The sequence below is a fragment of the Argentina anserina genome, chromosome 3, assembly GCF_933775445.1.
Source record: "Argentina anserina chromosome 3, drPotAnse1.1, whole genome shotgun sequence".
Taxonomy (NCBI): domain Eukaryota; kingdom Viridiplantae; phylum Streptophyta; class Magnoliopsida; order Rosales; family Rosaceae; genus Argentina; species Argentina anserina.
Window position 1 is genome coordinate 7,246,661 of NC_065874.1, and position 19,027 is coordinate 7,265,687.

The window sequence follows — 19,027 nt, forward strand, 5'->3', positions numbered from 1 at the left end:
CTTACCCTTGATCTCACATTCTCAGTTTCTCATTATCTGATCAAATACCAGATTCTAGTCCCCAAGCCCATTAACCTGGTGAGTTTCTCTATCACTGTCTCAATTTGACTATGTTAGCGTTCTCTGTGTTGGGATTATTGGATTGTATATATGCTTCCTATCATCTGCTGATTCTGTTGAAAAAGGACTTCCTGAAAATTGTCATTTTGCCGAAGGTTAGTGATGATCACTACTAATATCAATGAACTTCTACCGTTTTGTTGTGTGAAATAATTTCTCGGCTGGCTTGCTATAAATTAGTTTTTCAATGTAAGTGTGTCTCCAAGCGTTGGTGTACTCTCATCTCCGAACCTTATTTCATTGGCCGCTTTCTCCATGTCCAAATTGATAAATAAACCCCAGCAATGGCGACTCTGATAAGCATTAGAGGGGAAGAATTACATAACAGAATGTCGTCGACCGTGTCATCCTGCATGCGGCTAAGTCAGTAGTTGAAAAGACTTGTGAGCTTCTGTGGTTTGAAAATAGAGCCAATCGTTGTAGCCACTTACAATGACTTGGTTCCGTGCTGCTCACCTCATAATAATCAAAGTAACTACAATATATGCAATCCGTACACCATGCAATCGGTGGCTCTGCCTCCCCCCACCAACTCAGTTTCCGGTGACAACAAAAGTAGTGGCAATCATCTGCGACACTCCATATTATGACCACAAGGAAGACGATGGGAAAAGGCATATGATCCAGATTAATGCAGTCTATACAAGACTACAAGTGCAACGTTGTCTGGCTTCTTCGTTCTTATGATCAACCTACGAACTCTCGTCTCGAAATCAAGGTGGAGATCTTCTCTACCGAGACTGGTAAATGGCGTGAATCAGTTGTAATTTCCCCTAGATCTTGGTATTCTACCTATAGCAGTATTGCTCAAAATGGAGTGTTGTATCACTTGTGCCAACTAAGTGAATCAACAGTTCTCAGACCTGTCTTGCTGGGTTGGATCCTTTCATGATAATGAACATAATCACGGACAGTACTTATGGCGATGGTCTTGATCAATATAAATGTTGTCACGTAGAAATGGATACAACCGTGGTAGGCGGCTTCAGCGGAGATTACTGTGTTGTGAGTGAAAGGTCTCTGCGGGTTTCCTACTTTGACTGGGATATATTTGGGACTTGAAAGAAGAAGAAGAAGAAGAAGAAGAAGAAGATCATGCTAGAAAACTGTGCTATGCACACAGGGGTGTAGTGTATCTACTAGACCGAGATATAGCTCCAGACGAGTCATCAGTATCAGTGTTTGAGCTCATAGCTATTGATCCAAATAATGATGATATACTGTATATAAATATCAACGCAGACCTTGTGATGGGCAATATTCAAACGAAAGAGTGGTCAGCGCTAGTTAGATAGAGTCCAGTCATCGAGGCTCACTTCTTCCAGACTTCCAGTTAGAGCTCCCATTGTGACCTACACCAATTCCTAAACTACGGCAGCATGGCAGTGCCGCAGGAACTAGCAACAATTAAAGTATACATACTATCTAACTAAACTATCTATCATCAAATTTTATTATTGATAATATAGGAGGAATTTATGTATTGAGCATTCTTTTACAGCGGTGGTTATTGTATAGATTGCTTGAACTGAATTTGTTCAACACTGAAATAGAAGCTAGGCGGGACTAGGCGGATGTGAAAAGGGAGCTAGGCAGGACTATGCACACCCGTCCTAGACGGATACTAGGCGGGCTTGAATTTCACATAGTATTGGGCCTGGTCAGTATAAGATCTGATGGTGAGCCCAAATGCTAAAATCCTCTCCCTTGTGTATTTGCTCTCTCAACCAGAAAGAACAGAGAAATAAACACAAGCGAAGTTTTTGCTTCTGAACAGAAAGAAGCTTTGCTTCTCCACAGCTATAGCTTCTTGTGTGGAGTAAAGCAATTTCTGGGTGCAAAAGAGGGATTGAATTTTAGAACAGAGCAGCTCAACATTGAGAATTCGAGTAATTTCTAGGCGACTCAATCTCCGGATCCAGCACTCTCGCCTGGGTATGCTTTCTTTTCAGTCCATTATTTTCTTCTTGACTGTGCCCACCAAGTGTTCGATTATATGTTCTGAGAGTTTAGGTCATTCTGGGTCACTTTTATACTATGCCCCTGGGTTCAAGGACGGTTTAATTTTGAATTTTAGTGTCAAATGGTCACTGGGTTTGCTTGTTGATCGGTTGTATTGGGAAAGTTTTCGTCTTTACATGAATATAAATTGATTTGAGCTACTTTGCAGAACCTAGTAAAACCCTGCAGCTTATAGTTCACTTCAGCATTGCATAGAAGTATTTTTAATTGCACTTTTACTTATGTACACAGTACACCAATGTTTGTTCTTCCTGTTTATAGGTATTTGATATGATTATTTGTTTCTACTTTTGAGTTCAAATGAGTAGATATGTTAGAAGTATGATCACTAAGCACAAAGATTGTTACTTTATCATCTTTAGGTAGAGATAAAGGAACTAATTTGGAGTTTCAGTTGTTCATATGTTAATATGTTTAACATATGTTAACATCTTGATCTGTTAATATGTTAGTCTTAAATTTTTTGTTTACTTTACAGATTGGAGATAAAAATGGACGGAGTAATAACAAAGTTTGTTACTGCATCATTGTTTATGTGGATAGTTCCTGTTGCAATATTGTATGGCTATAACAACAATTTGATTCCTGGTAAGACTATTGTGTCCAGTACTGCTGCCTTTTGTTATCTTCAGTTGTCATATGATGATATCGAATTGGTTATTGGAAACTAGTAGTGCTTTTATTTGTCTGGCATTCACTGGTACAAAACTTAAAGTAGCTGTGATGAGAGGATTTTCCTTATCTCTATCAAATCTTTCGGATCTTGCTTCCAACTAATGTTACCTCCTCCTCTAAGTTCTTGTAAATAGTTGTAACACACACAGTATTAACCTTTTCGTATAGTGGATCTGTTTAATGGCATCACTTGTCACACGTGTAGATTTCCACGTACAGGTGAATAATGCATCACAGGTTCTCTGAAGATATTATTTGTGACTTATTCTTGACTAAATGAAAAAAGTGTTTTCCATATAATTTAATCTTCTTGTGGTTTGGCCCTTAGGCTGGAGACTATTGAGACCAAGTTAAATGATATTTAGAAGTAAAAGCACAATTCAGTAAGGTGAGAAGACACATTGGTCACGAGGCATGCCTCCTATTGAAAAAACTGCTCCAATAATATTCGAGAAAGTCATTCATGTCTGATCTCAGTTATCTAATAATCATGAAGAAAATTGCTAGCTGTAATTTCTTTTTATTGGTGCAAGCTATTGTTGCCAATTGTTCAGAGATCTGTTCTCATGATGATTTAGACCGTATTAATAATCAGTTGTTATGGCAAGACTGGTGTAAGTGTAGACAAGTGGTCTTGTAGTGGCTACATGATTCAAATTATAACTTATCTGCATTTGTTTATCTATTTTGTATGTATTTACTTTGCCTGATCTTGTTTTGTATGATATTTTAAGACTTATATATCTGGATTTCATATCCGTTATCTGATTGGTTCATTCAAAACAGGTTCAAGCGACTTGTCTCCCCATACTCTTACACTGTTGAGCGGATTCCTTGCTGTTGTTTCTGTCAATATAGTTATTGCATTCTACATATATATGGCGATGAAGGAACCTTCCGATAAACATGAGCCTGATCCTGCGTTTCTTGCTGAAGCTAAAGCTAGCATAAACCAGCCTACAGCTGACACTGGCAGCTCTTCCCAATCCTCCAAGAAAGAAGAGTAATATGCGGGTTCACCATAAAGATTCGAAAAGGAGCAGAAATTTGGGAAGCATGGTACAGATTAGATTTGGATCAAGAGTATTTTCAAATGTGTTGGTTCCCATTCTGTCATATTCTGTTATACGTAAGATATGATATCGACATGAGAACCCTCTTTGTAGAAGTGAATTCAGTTGCTAAAACTCGATGCCAAGTCTTCACCTAGTTTTGAACTAAATGCTAATGCTGGAGGACTTGCACTTCCTCTTAAACTATCGCTTTTTTGAGTTCTGACATTTTTGATTGCAGAATGATAGTAATATGATTGATCAAGCTCCAGCACTTATCACCTCACAGGCCAAGTTAGTCCTATAAACTGTATGCCACAATATTCTATTTATCTACACATCCATCACATCTGTAGTCAGACATATATGCGAACAATCTCCAGAGCAGCGGAAGGCCGAATCATAATTGTAACTCGGAGTTTGTCAGATTAATGTTCTCTGGAAAACCATAGCACCAAGCCACCAACTAAAGACGTGTTCAAAGACGTGTTCGAGATCATAAAACATAAACTGATGAACATGAAATCTGAGTTGATTAGGAAAGTTGGCAACCTTGTGTCTAATGACCCGAGTATCTGTCGGGTCGGTTGGCTAGTTGGGCTTTCAACCAGGTTAAAACAGTAACAAAAGCCCTGACCTCAATGGGTGAGTAAAACTAGGTTTACTGTGGGTAAAAAAAAAGCTATGTACACTATAAAATGAAAAACAAAACAAACCACAGATCCCATTCTCTTCTATTCCAGAAAGAAAACCCCCAGAAAACCCCAAAAGCGCATGGGAGCTCCATAGAGCGCGAAACAACAAGAAGAACCAGAGAGAGAGAAGTCGAGGGGCAGAATGGGAAAGAAGAAGAAGAGGGTGGCGTCGAAGGTGTGGTGCTACTACTGCGATAGGGAATTCGACGACGAGAAGATATTGGTGCAGCACCAGAAAGCTAAGCACTTCAAGTGCCACGTCTGCCACAAGAAGCTCTCTACTGCCGGCGGTATGGCCATTCATGTTCTCCAGGTCCACAAAGAGAACGTCACCAAGTAATTACTCTCCTCCTCCTTCTCTGTTATCTCTCTGAACCCTAATTTTGACTTTGTTGCCTTGATAAACTATTGGGTTTGTTGGGGTTGATGTGAACAAAATATGATCTTTATTAGTTCTGTGTTGTTGGTATTCGAATTTAAAAACACCCATTAAACAAAAATTGGAGCTTGGTTAGTTTTTGTGATTTTTGTAATGGGTTTTTGGGTTATATTTTTAATTTTTTTCTCTATGATTGTATCGGATTAGCTGAGTTGGATGAAAGCTTGGTGGTCAGTGGAGTTAATAGGCTGCTAAGTTATGTTAAGTTTCTGGGAAGATTTCAGTTTGATTGTATGTTCACTTTGGTGGCTTGATGCTTGGATTTTATGGCTAGTGAGATTCACAGCTTACATAGATTGTGAAAGTCATTCCTTATGTCTTGTATAGTAAATCTTATATTAGGTCAGAGTGTATTCCTAAAACTTAGATTATCAAAATCATTCAATCCATGCTTCTAAGATATTCCCATGGCTCAGTTTTGAAGCACTAGAACCAAAAAATGCTGTGAAACGGTGATATTAACTGGAGAAAAGCATTCCTTATACAGTCAATTTCCAGTAACGTCACAAGCTTGGGCAGGCCACTTTGCAGTTTTCTGTCACACTGTTTGTGTTTAAACCATTTGCACTGTGTCTTTCTTTTGTAGTGTTTGTTATGGTTTGATGACTGTTATAACACATATATAATGCTTTCCTTCAAAATAAATCCTTAGCATTGGTTTTGGTCTTTCTGTTTGTTTGGTTTACTTTACTGATACTCTCTCTGTCATAAACTTTATTTTACAGGGTTCCAAATGCAAAGGCTGGGAGGGAATCAACGGATATTGAAATTTATGGGATGCAAGGAATCCCACCTGACGTCTTGGCAGCACACTATGGTGAAGAAGGTAAAGGATCTATACAAGTAGTTTTTCTTGACTTTCAAATATCTTTGCAGGTTTTTCATTTGAGTGAAGGTCCATTTGTCACAGGCCTATACGTTTGCACTGTTTGTTCCTTGTTTTTCACTTTTTGGGGTAATTTCTCAAAATCGTGGTTTTCTTTGCAGAAGACGACGCCCCATCAAAAATGGCTAAAGTTGAAATCCCAGCAACTCAGGTTGTTGGGGGAGTGGTGCCAGGTTCATTGGGGGCATATCCTCCTCAACCACCTTATGGAATGCGGCCAATGTATGTTTTACTTCATTTCTTCAAATATTTTTATATTTGGCAAACAGTAGATCAGCATTGATGTCCTGCAGTAGAATACATGATTTTTGTGTTTAGACTAAAAAACAACTCACATGCTTATGTTTTTGTTGTTGCATCAGGTACAATCCATCTGTCTCATTGCCTCATAACGGTTGGCAAGTTGCACCTCGTCCCCAGCCATGGTACCCACAGCCTCCAGCAGTCTCAGTTCCTCCACCTTCTGGATTGGGTTATACACAACAGCCATTGTTTCCTGTGCAGCCACCTCTATCATCAACAACAACACCGGGACTTCAATCTTCACATGTAACTCCTCCTGGACTGCCTGCATCAATGCATCCCGTTCCTGTATCACAACCCCTGTTTCCTGTTGTTGGTGTCAATAATTTGCCACCTCAAAGCTCTCCATTTTCTGCTCCCATGCTTTCTACACATATTCCATCAAACCCTCTAGGCTCGATGGATGCACATCAAGGCGCTAGACCTTCCATTCCAAATAGTTACCACACTTCAAATATTCCAGGTTTGATTTCTTTCGGTTGTAGTGTTGCTACAGTGATTTGAATCTGGTTATGCCTACATGAATTGTTGTTTTCTTTTTTCTATTATCTTCATTTGGAATATGTCAACCTTTTCACAATCTAAAATCTAAGGAATAAAGGGTTTTGGTGTTGGTAAGCATGAATGTTAAGCAAGAACATTGTTGTATGTAAGTATTAGGTGCTTATATAATCTGGGTAGTTTGAGTACGTACTGGCACAGTAATATGGTACTTTTGTCACATGTGTGAGTGTCCTTGTGTGCGGGATAGGGGTGCTGAGTCGGTTTTAGGAGTGTAAAGTGTAAAGTCTCAGAAGGATTCTGATATCTTTATTTATTTTATGATTTGACATTTTTTTATTGAGTCACTTAAAAATTATTGATACAGAATCCCCAGGTACTAAATAGGATTCTTTAAAAAAATTCAAGTTAGTAAGTTATTCAATAGTTTCTTTGCCTGCATGACAATGGTGTAATGACAGTGTCTTCTAGTCATAGGATTTGGTGTTCTTGCTTTCAGTTCGACGTTCCCTTCTTTAGGACAAAATAGATGCTTCCGATCTCTTGGTTGTTACTTTTTGTGACTGCTTCAGAGTTCTGTTTTGCCAAATCAATGATTTTTGGATATTCTTGAATGGTTAGTTTGCACATTGTAGGCTAGAGTATAGTTTATATCTTACATAGTCAATCTGTTAATTCCCCATTATGCACCCACTCAGTCACGTAGCTTATTGACAAATCAAAATAAGGCTGCAAGATAATCTTTCCATGTGGAATATCCCTTGGAATGGTTCCCTGTAATCTATCAAAAATGTAGTTCTTCCATTAGTCATTGAATTATTGTTCCTTTCTTGGTTGTGGGTTCTGTCAATTTGACATGCTCTATGCATCATGGTTGCTACAGGTGGGAACTTAAATAACTCACACTCTTACGCATCTGGTCCAAATACTGGTGGCCCATCAATCGGACCACCCCCTGTAATAGCAAACAAAGCTCCCCAGCCAGCCACTAATGAAGTGTATTTAGTTTGGGATGATGAGGCTATGTCCATGGTGAGTTGTTTCTTATTTTGTATATTTTTGCTCAATTTTCATCCAGGTTAGTGTTGTTGCTGACTTGCCTAATTTGGTCTTCTTGCAGGAGGAAAGAAGAATGTCTTTACCGAAGTATCAGGTGCATGATGAAACTACCCAGGTAAGTCATACTACCTCTTTAACTTTTATGGAGTTGGATTTCTCTAACCAGATGGGTAGGCTTTATTCAGCTTTACAAATTTGTTTGTTTACCAATTCCTTCCTGATTATAAATGTATTTTCTTTGAGTTCGATCTTTAAAATTTGAAAAGAAGAAACATGTGAACTTTTAAGCAACAATTTCTGCTATTGGTTGTTTGTTTAAACTGCCATGCTCCGGTTGCACGCAACTGCATCAAAAATTTCAAGTAGGTATTTACTTTTGTGTTATAGTTAGTAATTACTATTTTGACAAGCTTGCTGCAATGGACTCAAGGGTGCTCCAACCTTTGCATCATACTCAGTTAAGTGCGTAATGTATGTATTTGCTCATTGTCTGTTGTTAGTCATTCTCCCTGCTCTATCTTGAGTTGTGGGAGTTTGAATCAAACAAGATGAATCGCAACATAACTTTGCTTAATTGTAGCACCATCACTTTAATTTATCATTGCACAGTGAATTCGGACTTGGCCCAGGTCAGCTTCTTTCATAAAGTTTGACATCTATTGGATAGGACAAAATCTTAGTATCTAGCTTGCCCAAGTTGATTGCATCCATTGTTCTTCTCTGATGATCGTTACTATTGCTTTTGTGTTCAGATGAGCTCAATCGACGCAGCCATAGACAGAAGGATTTTGGAGAGCAGGCTTGCTGGTCGAATGGCAATTTAGATCAATTGGCTGTTGGAATCTGGTGCTGAGAGAGATCACTGAGTTTATATGAATTCCAAGATAGGCTTCCCTGATTCGACTTACAAATGACCATCATATAAGTTTCTATTCTATTCTTTGCCAGAATATGGGTTAGGGGCAATTTTTTTAAGTTATCATTCTTTTCCTTTTCTCCCTTTTGGCTCCTATGGATTTTGTTGTAACTTGTAAGCCTTGTAGATTAGGTTTAAATACAAGGATGACATTTTATATATCTTTAGCTCTTTGATTACTCTATCCCCAGTTTGTTATTTGCTCAAACGCTGAGACGTTATATCAGTGACTAGTTGGAGTTACATTTTGAACAATCATTGTGTATCACTATAATGTATTCTGTCCCATACTGCACTGAGAAAGGTTAACCCTACTCAGTCTCCCACTCATCTCATCAGAGCTTCACACTGTCTTACATTCTCCTCGTCAGCAGGTTCCACGAATCTCGTGTTAGTAACTCGAACTCTTCACCTCCATAATATCTGAGACTTACCGGTACAAACTATTTACAGCTTATGTTTTTGAGCTAAGTTATGCTCGGATTGAGGGTTAAAATCTGTACCACCGATAGTACCTTTGCCAAAATGTGACCTAATGTATAAGAGATTTGGCCAAAGAAATTGAGAAAATTTGAGAAATAACCATATTTTAGTCACTAAATTGATTTTTTTTAGCCTTCTTTTTCTTATTTGTTGAAAACTAACCAAAATAAGAGATTGAGACCACGATACCCTTCCTCTCTTTTCTAATATTTTTCTTCATTTTCCGTCCTCTCTTTAGATAATAATTGATTCCTTATTTGATGAAGCTTCATGCCAATACATTGTTTTTTTTTCCACCAATTCTTAGGGTTAGATCCATCATTTATGGACAAACCCTAGCTACACAACCTAAAAGTTCCTTCCCACCACTCCAGAACTCGGAATAGCTACCCGTTACCTATAGAGGTAACGTATTAGAACCAAGGTTAAAGTTCATCTCTGGAAATTAAACTGAACCACACAAACTTCCCCAAAAAAGAGTACATTTTCTAGGCTATTAAATCGACCAGGAAACTATATATATATATCCAAGGAACTCAAGAGGGGAGTGTTATTTAAATTTATAGTAGCAATCTTATTCTCACAAAATCAGATGCCGCCCTAGCAAAGTTCCATTTACCCATAATATGATGACAAGATAACTATGAATGCATGGTACAATAATTCTTGACGAACCCCAAAATCTTCAAAACATAATATAAAAAATTGCAAGCATAGATCATTATCTGACCACTACATTACAATACGATATCGTAAAAGAAAATGAGATGTTATGATGTACATATATATACCTTCAATAACCAATAAATCGGAAGGCATATCGATCAAATGATGTAGTCATGATGCAGTAGTAGCTAGTATCGCAAATGTAGAAGGAATTAAGGATGGAAAAGAAATAGAAAAGTGAATATCCTATTTTAAGGGTAATAATGACATTTTATTTTATCATATGGTTATTTTTCAACTATTTTCCATAACATAGTTAAAAATCAATTTAGTGACTAAAATATGGCTATTTTTCAAAATTTATCAAATAAATTACCAGAAAACATGTACGTGTTCATGTTCATGTAGTCAGTCTTCTACCAAAGTTTTTATCATTCGTCACATTAGTTTCTCCGATTAACATTATAGGTTATTTCACAAATAAATTTCCGTCGATTTATATATTCACTTATTTATCTTCTGAATATTTTTATTTTTGTAAATTCGTCAATAACGGGTTTGGGGGATTTCGAAACACTCTCTAAAGAAACATTTTGCGTTATGCTATCATTTTTTCTTAAATTAGAGTATAGATTAAATTCTCTATTGAATTCTCTGATTACTTTTTGTGTATGATAACTCGCTGATAAAATGAAATATTTTTGCCAAAAAGTATAAATTGCCAATATGTAGGGGTTTAACTCTAAAGTCTTAAACCCTCCATGCCCATTCTGCAGCATCTCTAAAAATGAAGTCCCTCAGAGCCCTGAGGCTCCTCTCTCCCAAACCCACCTCCTCCCCTCTCTCCCCACCCCTCCTCCGCCGCCTCTACTCCGCCGAGCCCCAACACTCCGACCATCCCACCCACACCTCCTCCTCCTCCTCAGAATCCGACTCCGAATTCTCCTTCGACAGTACCCACTACGACTTACCCGCGTCGTCGGATCCCCAACCCGAGAACCCGACATGGGACGATAAGTACCGGAGAAAAGCCGACAGGGTGGTCCCCGGGGGCGAGGCCCACAAGGCCAAGCTGAGGTTTTTGAAGCAGGAGGAGGACGAGAGAAGGCGCCGGATTTTAGCTAAGGCGCTGCTTGAGGCGGCGCTGGAGAAAGGTGATGGGGAGGAGGAGGAGGAGGCGGTGGTGGTGAAGGAGGAGGATCAGAAGTCGGTGAACGTTGGGATCATTGGAGCTCCCAATGCTGGAAAGTCTGCGCTCACTAATTACATGGTTGGTTGTGCTTGAGCTTGAGTTTGAGTTTGAGTTAAAAGTGTTTGGTGTTTTAGAGAAACTGATGATGTGGTGTTAGTTTTAGTGATTGACTGTGTGAGTGAATTGATGTGCATTTGGTAGTTTGGTGTTTTAAGTGTTTTGTTGTTTGGTAATTTAGTTTCAGGGATGTTATGACCGTGGTGTTTGATTTTGTTGTCTGAGAACATGTACCTTGTTACTTACTATGCATTGGTCATAAATTTCCTGGTTAGAGTTTGGTCCGGTAATTGGTATTATTAAAGAAAATGTATGCGCTTTCTGTGAGAACTTCTATTCGGATAAGAGATTTTAGGTAGCTCAGTGAGCAACGTGTGTTATAAGTTGTCCTCACAGTTATGATAATCCAACATTGGAGAGAAACAAGTGATATGCATTTTGAGATTTCAGTATTGAACATGTAGCCTTGAGAGATTCTTTGTTCTAAACCTTCATTGTTTGATATACTGGTTTTTCGGATGTAAAATAGCTAAAGGTGGCATTTTTAAGAGAATTACTTAGTGTGTGAGATGTAACATTATTTTGAGGCTTGATGACTTTCATTGTGACCATGCTCTCCCCTTTTGTTATAGGTTGGAACAAAGGTTTCTGCTGTTTCACGGAAGACAAACACAACTACCCATGAAGTGTTAGGAGTTATAACAGAAGGAGACACCCAAATTGTATGTTTGCATGCTTTTAGAATACTAAACACGTTACTCTGGGCAAAATGTCTAATGAAGTTACTATGTCATTCACTATTAATTGAACTACCATATGCAATATATTTTTTTTGCTAGTCAAATTATAACTGGTACACAAATGAATAAAAACAATTTTTTGAGCTTTGTGATATTTATTGTCATCGGTTCTCTTTTACTTTGAATCTGATATTCTGATTACCATGGATCAATTACTGCATTGTCTATTGCATCTTTATTTATTTAATTAGATTACTATTTTCATTTATGCTATATATATAGATATACACACCACCAATATCTGTATGGGAAATAATAAAGCCTCTTAAATCTGAAAAGTTCAAAGGAAAAGCTATGTGGACGTCATCTTTGTATATTGTAAACCATGTAGGGTGCTTTAGCACACTAGTATTTCTTACCGAATTAATGCTCAACCATCTTTCCTGCTTAGCAGCAAAGTACTGTCAATGCTCACTTATTTTATTTTAGAATATCATGTCATGCTTCATGTTTAGAGATACTCTTGAGATGCATCATGATTTGTCATTGCTATACTTCAAGGGTCTCATACTGTCTCAGCATAATATCCTTTCTCTTGCAATAGTACTTTCTACTTAATTTCATTTAGTGGCTTAGAGCATGTATAACAGCTTTCTAATTGGTGTATCTTCACTGACCCAAGGAAAATTAAAGTGAAGCTTAAAAAAATTCTTGTTGTTTTTCCACACATTTGATTAACAGTTTTATTATCTATTGATATGCAGTGTTTCTTTGATACTCCGGGAATTTCAATAAACTCCCGCGGAATTCCATACAAGGATTTCAAGGCTCGAGTGGAAAGTTCTTGGAGCTCAGTTAATTTATATGATGTCCTCATAGTTATGTTTGACGTTCATAGGCATCTTACCAGGTTAGTGATCCGCCGCCTTTGGATATTGTGTACATTTTTTTCTGTCCCTGATCCGGTGCCTAATTATTTATTTACAATCATTTAGACCTGATGTAAGGGTTATAAAAACGATTAAACGCATGGGTATGGCGCCACACCCAACACAAAAGCGAATACTATGTATGAACAAGGTCGATTTAGTTGAGAAGAAGAAAGACTTGTTAACTGTTGCGGAGCAATTTAAAGACCTTCCGGGGTATGAAAGGTAAAGTTTGGTTTCCTCAGAAAATGAAAAATGTCGGTCATCTTTTAAAAGATGTGCATTTGTTCTTAACAGTGCTTCTAACTTGCTATTTATTTCTTCCTGTAGGCATTTCATGATTTCAGGTCTGAAAGGCTATGGAGTTAAAGATCTTACTGAATACTTGATGCTTCAGGTACGTCAGCTCTTTACTTATGCCATCTTTCTGATTGTCCCCTGTCAAGAAAGAATTCCATAGAATCTTTGAAAATATATGTTTTGATTAATAGCATATTACACTTTGCTGTTGATCTTTTGAAAGTGTCATAACACACAGATGAGCTTCTCCTTAAATAATTATCAGATTCTAGTTGATTATGACTATGGACCATAAGTTTACAAGAGATTTTAGTAGATTTTAATCTCATTTTCTCGAGAGCGTCAAAATTTATCACCTTTTGTTGTTGGATGTCTCGGTGGAAAAGTATATACTGAGATAATATAAAGCACTTAGTGTGACCACTTTGACTGACTTTTTATGTTTAGGCAGTTAAAAGACCTTGGGAAGAAGATCCCTTCACCATGAGTGAGGAAGTTTTGAAGAATATATCATTAGAAGTTGTCCGAGAAAAGTTATTAGACCATATACATCAGGTAGAGCATCTCTCCTCTTTCATGTACTTTGATGGTGTCTATTCTGCATGTTGATGTAATGATTTCCTATATCTGGAATAACTAATTCGAAAATCTCAATTAACAATGAAAATATGTCTTATTTAGGAAATTCCGTACGATATTGATCATCGTTTGATAGAGTGGAAGGAGTTACGTGATGGTTCTATTCGGATTGAACAGCATTTCATCACTCACAAGCCAAGCCAACGCAAGATTCTTGTAGGAAAGAGGGGCTCCAAAATAGGGTAAATACTGAAGTCCTAGTTCCAAAATTCTTTATTTTTTCTATAACTTCTATGTGATCAGTATTATAAAAATTTATGAATATGTGCCTTTCTTTTTAAATCTACTAATATGGAATTTGCATACTTCCCCGTTCACTTTGGAATTATTATCATCCTTGTAAAACATCAAGTATGTAGCCCAGTCGAACCACTATTTACTTTCTACAGAAGTTTGTCTGAAATGCATACTTTTGAAACAGGAGAATCGGTATCGAAGCCAATGAAGAGCTAAGGTCCATCTTCAAGAGGGATGTGCATCTGTTTCTCCAGGTTAGACTTAAATGATTCAGGAGCACACTGAGTCAGACTTTGAGATGGGCTTTTCATGCCATACTATCTAGAAGTCCAAGATAGTGTATAGCCATCCATCAAAGATACATGTGCGCTTCACTTGTGACATACTTAGCAAGTAGAGTTGAATGTCAAAAGTTGCACCATTTCCTTTCGCACTGCAAGATTATGGAAAGAGTCTGGTCTCTCAGTACTCTACTCATGCACTCATCAAATTCACGAAGGGGCTTTAATGGCAGAAAAGCCTTTTGTTTTGGTATTGATATCGGTGACAGATTATAGGAAGTCTCCAGTTACCAAGGGAACATTATAGTACTGGAAGAAGATACAGTATCCTGTCTCTTGATTTTTCTATAGTTACTGACCTTGTTTTTTCTTCGTTTTCAATCCTGTATTTTACATACCAGCATGTATATCTTAGGCAAGGTTCTCTTATTTCAGTCATTTAATTCAGTCTGGAATTACAATAATCATTTCGTGACTGTTAAAGCCTTATGAATGTGGCTTTGCTTGTGTTGTATCTAGAAGTGGTCATTGACCCAAATATTTGTACACCCGTCAATATGGGCTACAGGTTTATTATAGGCTTCTATAATTCTTTACTCTTTAGTATGGTCACAATTGTAAACTTAATGATCTTTTGATAGTGAACTCAACGGTACAAAGTAAAGCTGGGATCAGTACAGAAAATTTAGTTGTTTGGGCAATATCAAGACAATGAGAGATGACTGGCTTTAGCTTTAGTTTAAGCCTCTTTTTTTTTTTCTTTTTCTTTTTTTGGTCAAATGAGCATTTAGCCATTAATTTGCAGATGTTTTACCTCTCTAGGTAGTTCAAGATGTGAAAAGGGAGTGGCTTGTTTGATTACAACAATTGACTTGGTGTTGGAAAAAACAAGCTCGAGAATGCCAAAATAAATGACGGCGGATATCGTGTAATGTTCATGGTTTGGCAACAGGCTTCTATTATTTGTTGAAGCTAATAAATTCAAACTTATTCTGAACTTGGATTCAGTCTGATTACATTCAGGTATTCTATATGATAGTCATTCAAATTATCCCAAACATTTTACAGACCTGGAAAAACAGTTGCAGAAAAAATAACATAGTACATCACTTGAAATTATGACAAGGTAAGAGCTACATCACAACCACTGATTTTCAAACATCTAAATACTAGGATTACATACCAAGTGGAAACTTCCTAGTTAACCACACTGAAAGACTGGAATGGGTTAGTCAACTGATCCAGAAGCACAGTGACTGGTGTTGCAAGTCTTGGTTCATAAGCAAAACCATGCAAGTCACCTTCACCACCACCACCATATTGAACATAAGGGCATGGAGGAACCCATTGCCACACTTTCCTGCACATGTCAAACTGCAAAGCCTTACCGGAACCCCCCGGAATTATAATGATAATGAAGTCTCCATGACCTACGCAATGGAACCCATTCCCGTTTTCGATTGCTGCAAACTGCACATATAGCTGCTGTGGCATTCTCTCCATCTCAAACCAAGTTGTTCCACAAGACTGCAAGCCCCAAATCCTCAAGCTTTTGGGCACATTCAGCCTACTCTTTTCAACTGCAGCAACCAGCAGCAGCTTTCCACTGCTCTCCACCAAGCTCGGGAACCTCAGAAACCTTCTCATGGGAGCCTGAATCTTCCACCAGTTGTTTGCGGCCACATCATAGGCCAAGATACTGAAAGGGCTGTAGTTCATGGAGTAGAGTCTCCCATGAAGATGAACCATTCTTCCCGACTCAAAATTACAAAGCCTTGGCAGAGAAGAGTTGGTTCCCCATAGTGAGAAAAATCCACCACCATCTATGTGGAAGCTTTCAGAAGTCAAGTTCTTCACGGCATATGGAGAGATCATGTCATCTCCGGCAACAGTGACATCAATTGATGTAGGGGTGACACTTAGACCGGTGGAAGGGCAGAGCCTTGACCTCAGAGTTGGAGGCAATTGGGTCAAAGAACCAACAATTGGGTTGGAGAGAATGAGACTCTTTGGACCAGCCTCTTCAGAGACCCAACAGATCAAACCACCGGAAGAAGTACTTGGACAAAAACCAGATGGAACAAGAGGAAAGGAGAGGCGGTACCATGCAAGCTCATAAGGGTCAAAGAGGTACCCTTCACATATGTTAGTAGTGTTACTGCTATTCCCTCCATTGCTGTAAATGTAGCTGTTCTTAGGGCTCTTTTGCTTGAAGAAGAGAAACCAATGGCGCCGGCGGTGAGTGAGCTGGAGGTACAACTCAAGGAAGGCATTGGTGAACAAGAGACCATACCATCTCTTGCAGACGCACCGGGCTCGAAAGAAGGCCGGCGGTGGAAGAAAGGCGATAACGCGATCAAGCAGCTGGCGTGGGAGTCTACTCCATATTCTAGGGTCCAGCCATGGATCATTTGATATGGTGTTAGCAAGAGAAGCACTAGGCCCGGCGCTAGCAGCACTGCTAAAAATGTATGAGAAAGGAAAAGCCAGAGAGGGATGAAAGGCTTCCATGACAAGATATGTGTCTAGAGCTTAGTACAATATGAGTGCAGTTCAAAACAAAGAAGTATGGGATTGAAAGAGTGAGCTAGCTAGTTGTGGAAATGGAGGCTAACATGCATGGTTGCTATTTTTCATCAATGTTAGAAAGTGGAAACTTGCTTTTGGGTGACTGGGAGAATAAGGTGGGTAGGTAACTTGGTCTGTGTGTTTAGAGAAAGCTTAGAAACTGAACATAAGCATGGAACATTAAAAGTGAAAAAGGCTCAGGTGGGTTTCAAGAAGGAAATGTCTATGTTCCAATTCGGGATAGCTTGGTTGAAGAAAGAAGATTATGAAGGGATTTTGGTTTTGTATTGGTTGGAGAGGAACTTGGAAGTGAGGTTGTGAGTATATATAGGACGAGTCGGTGCGTTATTAGCTTTGTCCTGAACTCTCTTTACATCACTAAAATATTGGTTTTCTTTTGCAGTGACTCTGATGGAAGCATAGGTCGTGTTGTTTACTCAAGGCCGAGGTAGATAATTAGACAAGTGCAACTTTGAGAGAGAGAGAGAGAGAGAGAGACAGAGAGAGCACATGAATTACCAGCGAGCAGCAGTCCTTGGATTCATTACTGATTATTCATTCACAGTTTCACACTGCAGTGCAGGTACGAACTCTTCTAAGTGAGAGCACCTATTCAACTTTTGCAGGCCACGAGTTGAAGCCGGTCTGAAGAGATAGGACAAGCATGCATTAGATTCGTGAAGATATATAATCATATGCAGCAGTATTAAGCGGAATGATGTAAGTTTGGAGAATGAGTAAACGAATACGTACCTTTAAATTATATGAAGAGGTACGGTGTAGGAATTAGACAATTTTACTCACCAGTAGATGTGCTATATAGTATATATCAGGCCATTCTACTATTTTTTTTTTAAAGCCTGTCTTTTTTCATATATTAATCTATTGCTGCCTGAACAAATATCTTGCAAATAAAGAACGACCTTAATTTCTCGGTTGATCGATCTACATGCTATATAGTGAGAAGAACTTATATAGAATTGCCTATAAGTTCAAAAAAAAAATTTGCCTATAAGTTAGAGCGACCGTAAATTACAGCATCATATAGCAATGCTTAATATGCCCCCGGGGGAGGCAGAATTAACTTGGTGGTTATTGTCTTCTAAGCAGTAAGCAATGTCGACCAATATTAGAAAGCACATCGCCTATAAAATTGACCTCTGTAAAGACATGTCTAAAAGAAATTAAGTTCATCAAAAGTCGAGACTAGGCTTTCGGTCTCTATAATAATCTACTATTAATCGATGTAAATTTAGAGCATATTTTTTCTTCTCAAATTGCAAAATTATAGATCTCGATCGAGCATTTCTTTCTAAAGGAGATCTTGAGAGAATTTATGTTGATTTTATAATTAATTAGGATTCATCTAGGTGTCTGATCAAACTTATCTTAGAAAATACATGCATATTTGCTCTGATACAATATGCCACATGAAGTTGTGAAAGGGTTCTTGACATAACAAACCTTGAACTTTTACTTGACTATACATAAAGGATTATAATTGAGCCTCGGTTCTATATATATCCCATCGTCATGTTCCAACGTAAAAGAAATGTTGCTTACATAAACGATCATATTGCCAATCGATTTCTCAATCAAAATTAAGAATGTTTATTTCAAACGAAAAGATTTTCTCTTCAACTTAAATTAGAGTAAAATAACACGAGAAAAAGATAATTTGTTTCATTATTGTTGTTTGACCTATTACAACTCATCATGCAACCCTATGCAAATGCAGGTGGTCTACAGTATGACACAAAAAACTTTGTCAGATGGATCACACGTCTAATCCAATCTCATTGATGTGTTTCAGCTGCTCCCAGTACTTTTGGCGTGAACAACGAAAAGCTTTGGTTTCCGATTCTCGAAGAACCATGAGATACTACAGAGGTGGCCGCATCCATCGAAGAAGGCTAGGTCTTCCTCTCAGCACAGAGTAACTTCCATATTATAATGCGCTCTCTCTCTCTCTCTCTCTCTCTCATCGAGCCATTTGGCTTTGGTTAAAGGAAGCAAATCCGAGTCAGAATGATCGCCATTGTCTTGTTCCTGTCAAACTGTTTAGTATTATCAGTATTTTCCTTTGTCTCAGACGTTCATGCTTCAAAAATAGAAAAAGTTTGGAAGCTCAGTTTTGGAAATTTAGAAACTCCCTCAAGAAATTTCTATTTTTGGAAGAAGCTTTCCACTCGATTTTGGAAATTTTGTTTTCCCTTCAAGCAACCCAGTACAAGTACGAAGCAAATTAAAAGCCAGCCCCTCTCATT

At 38.2% G+C, this 19,027-nt stretch overlaps 4 protein-coding genes across 5 annotated transcripts; 3 read left to right on the top strand and 1 right to left on the bottom strand.

Annotated features, from left to right (window-relative positions):
* The first annotated feature begins 34 nt into the window (after positions 1 to 34).
* Positions 35 to 4,095, top strand: LOC126789537 (uncharacterized). Its single transcript, XM_050515727.1, has 3 exons — positions 35 to 2,055; positions 2,621 to 2,730; positions 3,604 to 4,095. Exons 2-3 carry the CDS (start codon positions 2,634 to 2,636, stop codon positions 3,822 to 3,824), a joined length of 318 nt encoding a protein of 105 aa, XP_050371684.1. The 5' UTR covers positions 35 to 2,055; positions 2,621 to 2,633; the 3' UTR covers positions 3,825 to 4,095.
* Positions 4,096 to 4,617: 522 nt separating this feature from the next.
* On the top strand, positions 4,618 to 8,960 carry LOC126789523 (protein SUPPRESSOR OF FRI 4). 2 transcript variants are annotated; one of them, XM_050515708.1, is made up of 7 exons: positions 4,618 to 4,900; positions 5,729 to 5,829; positions 5,991 to 6,111; positions 6,252 to 6,655; positions 7,577 to 7,725; positions 7,814 to 7,867; positions 8,505 to 8,960. In XM_050515708.1, exons 1-7 carry the CDS (start codon positions 4,707 to 4,709, stop codon positions 8,574 to 8,576), a joined length of 1,095 nt encoding a protein of 364 aa, XP_050371665.1. In that variant the 5' UTR covers positions 4,618 to 4,706; the 3' UTR covers positions 8,577 to 8,960. The 2 variants fall into 2 exon arrangements, with proteins under 2 accessions (XP_050371665.1, XP_050371664.1); XM_050515707.1 differs by having other exon boundaries at positions 7,814 to 8,960.
* A 1,644-nt stretch (positions 8,961 to 10,604) lies between these two features.
* Positions 10,605 to 14,781, top strand: LOC126789522 (GTP-binding protein ERG). Its single transcript, XM_050515706.1, has 8 exons — positions 10,605 to 11,087; positions 11,699 to 11,788; positions 12,571 to 12,716; positions 12,802 to 12,960; positions 13,066 to 13,132; positions 13,483 to 13,590; positions 13,717 to 13,856; positions 14,096 to 14,781. Exons 1-8 carry the CDS (start codon positions 10,605 to 10,607, stop codon positions 14,178 to 14,180), a joined length of 1,278 nt encoding a protein of 425 aa, XP_050371663.1. The 3' UTR covers positions 14,181 to 14,781.
* A 608-nt stretch (positions 14,782 to 15,389) lies between these two features.
* LOC126786928 (protein UNUSUAL FLORAL ORGANS) lies at positions 15,390 to 16,715 on the bottom strand. Its single transcript, XM_050512882.1, has one exon. It carries the CDS (start codon positions 16,701 to 16,703, stop codon positions 15,390 to 15,392), a length of 1,314 nt encoding a protein of 437 aa, XP_050368839.1. The 5' UTR covers positions 16,704 to 16,715.
* Between the last annotated feature and the right edge of the window lie 2,312 nt (positions 16,716 to 19,027).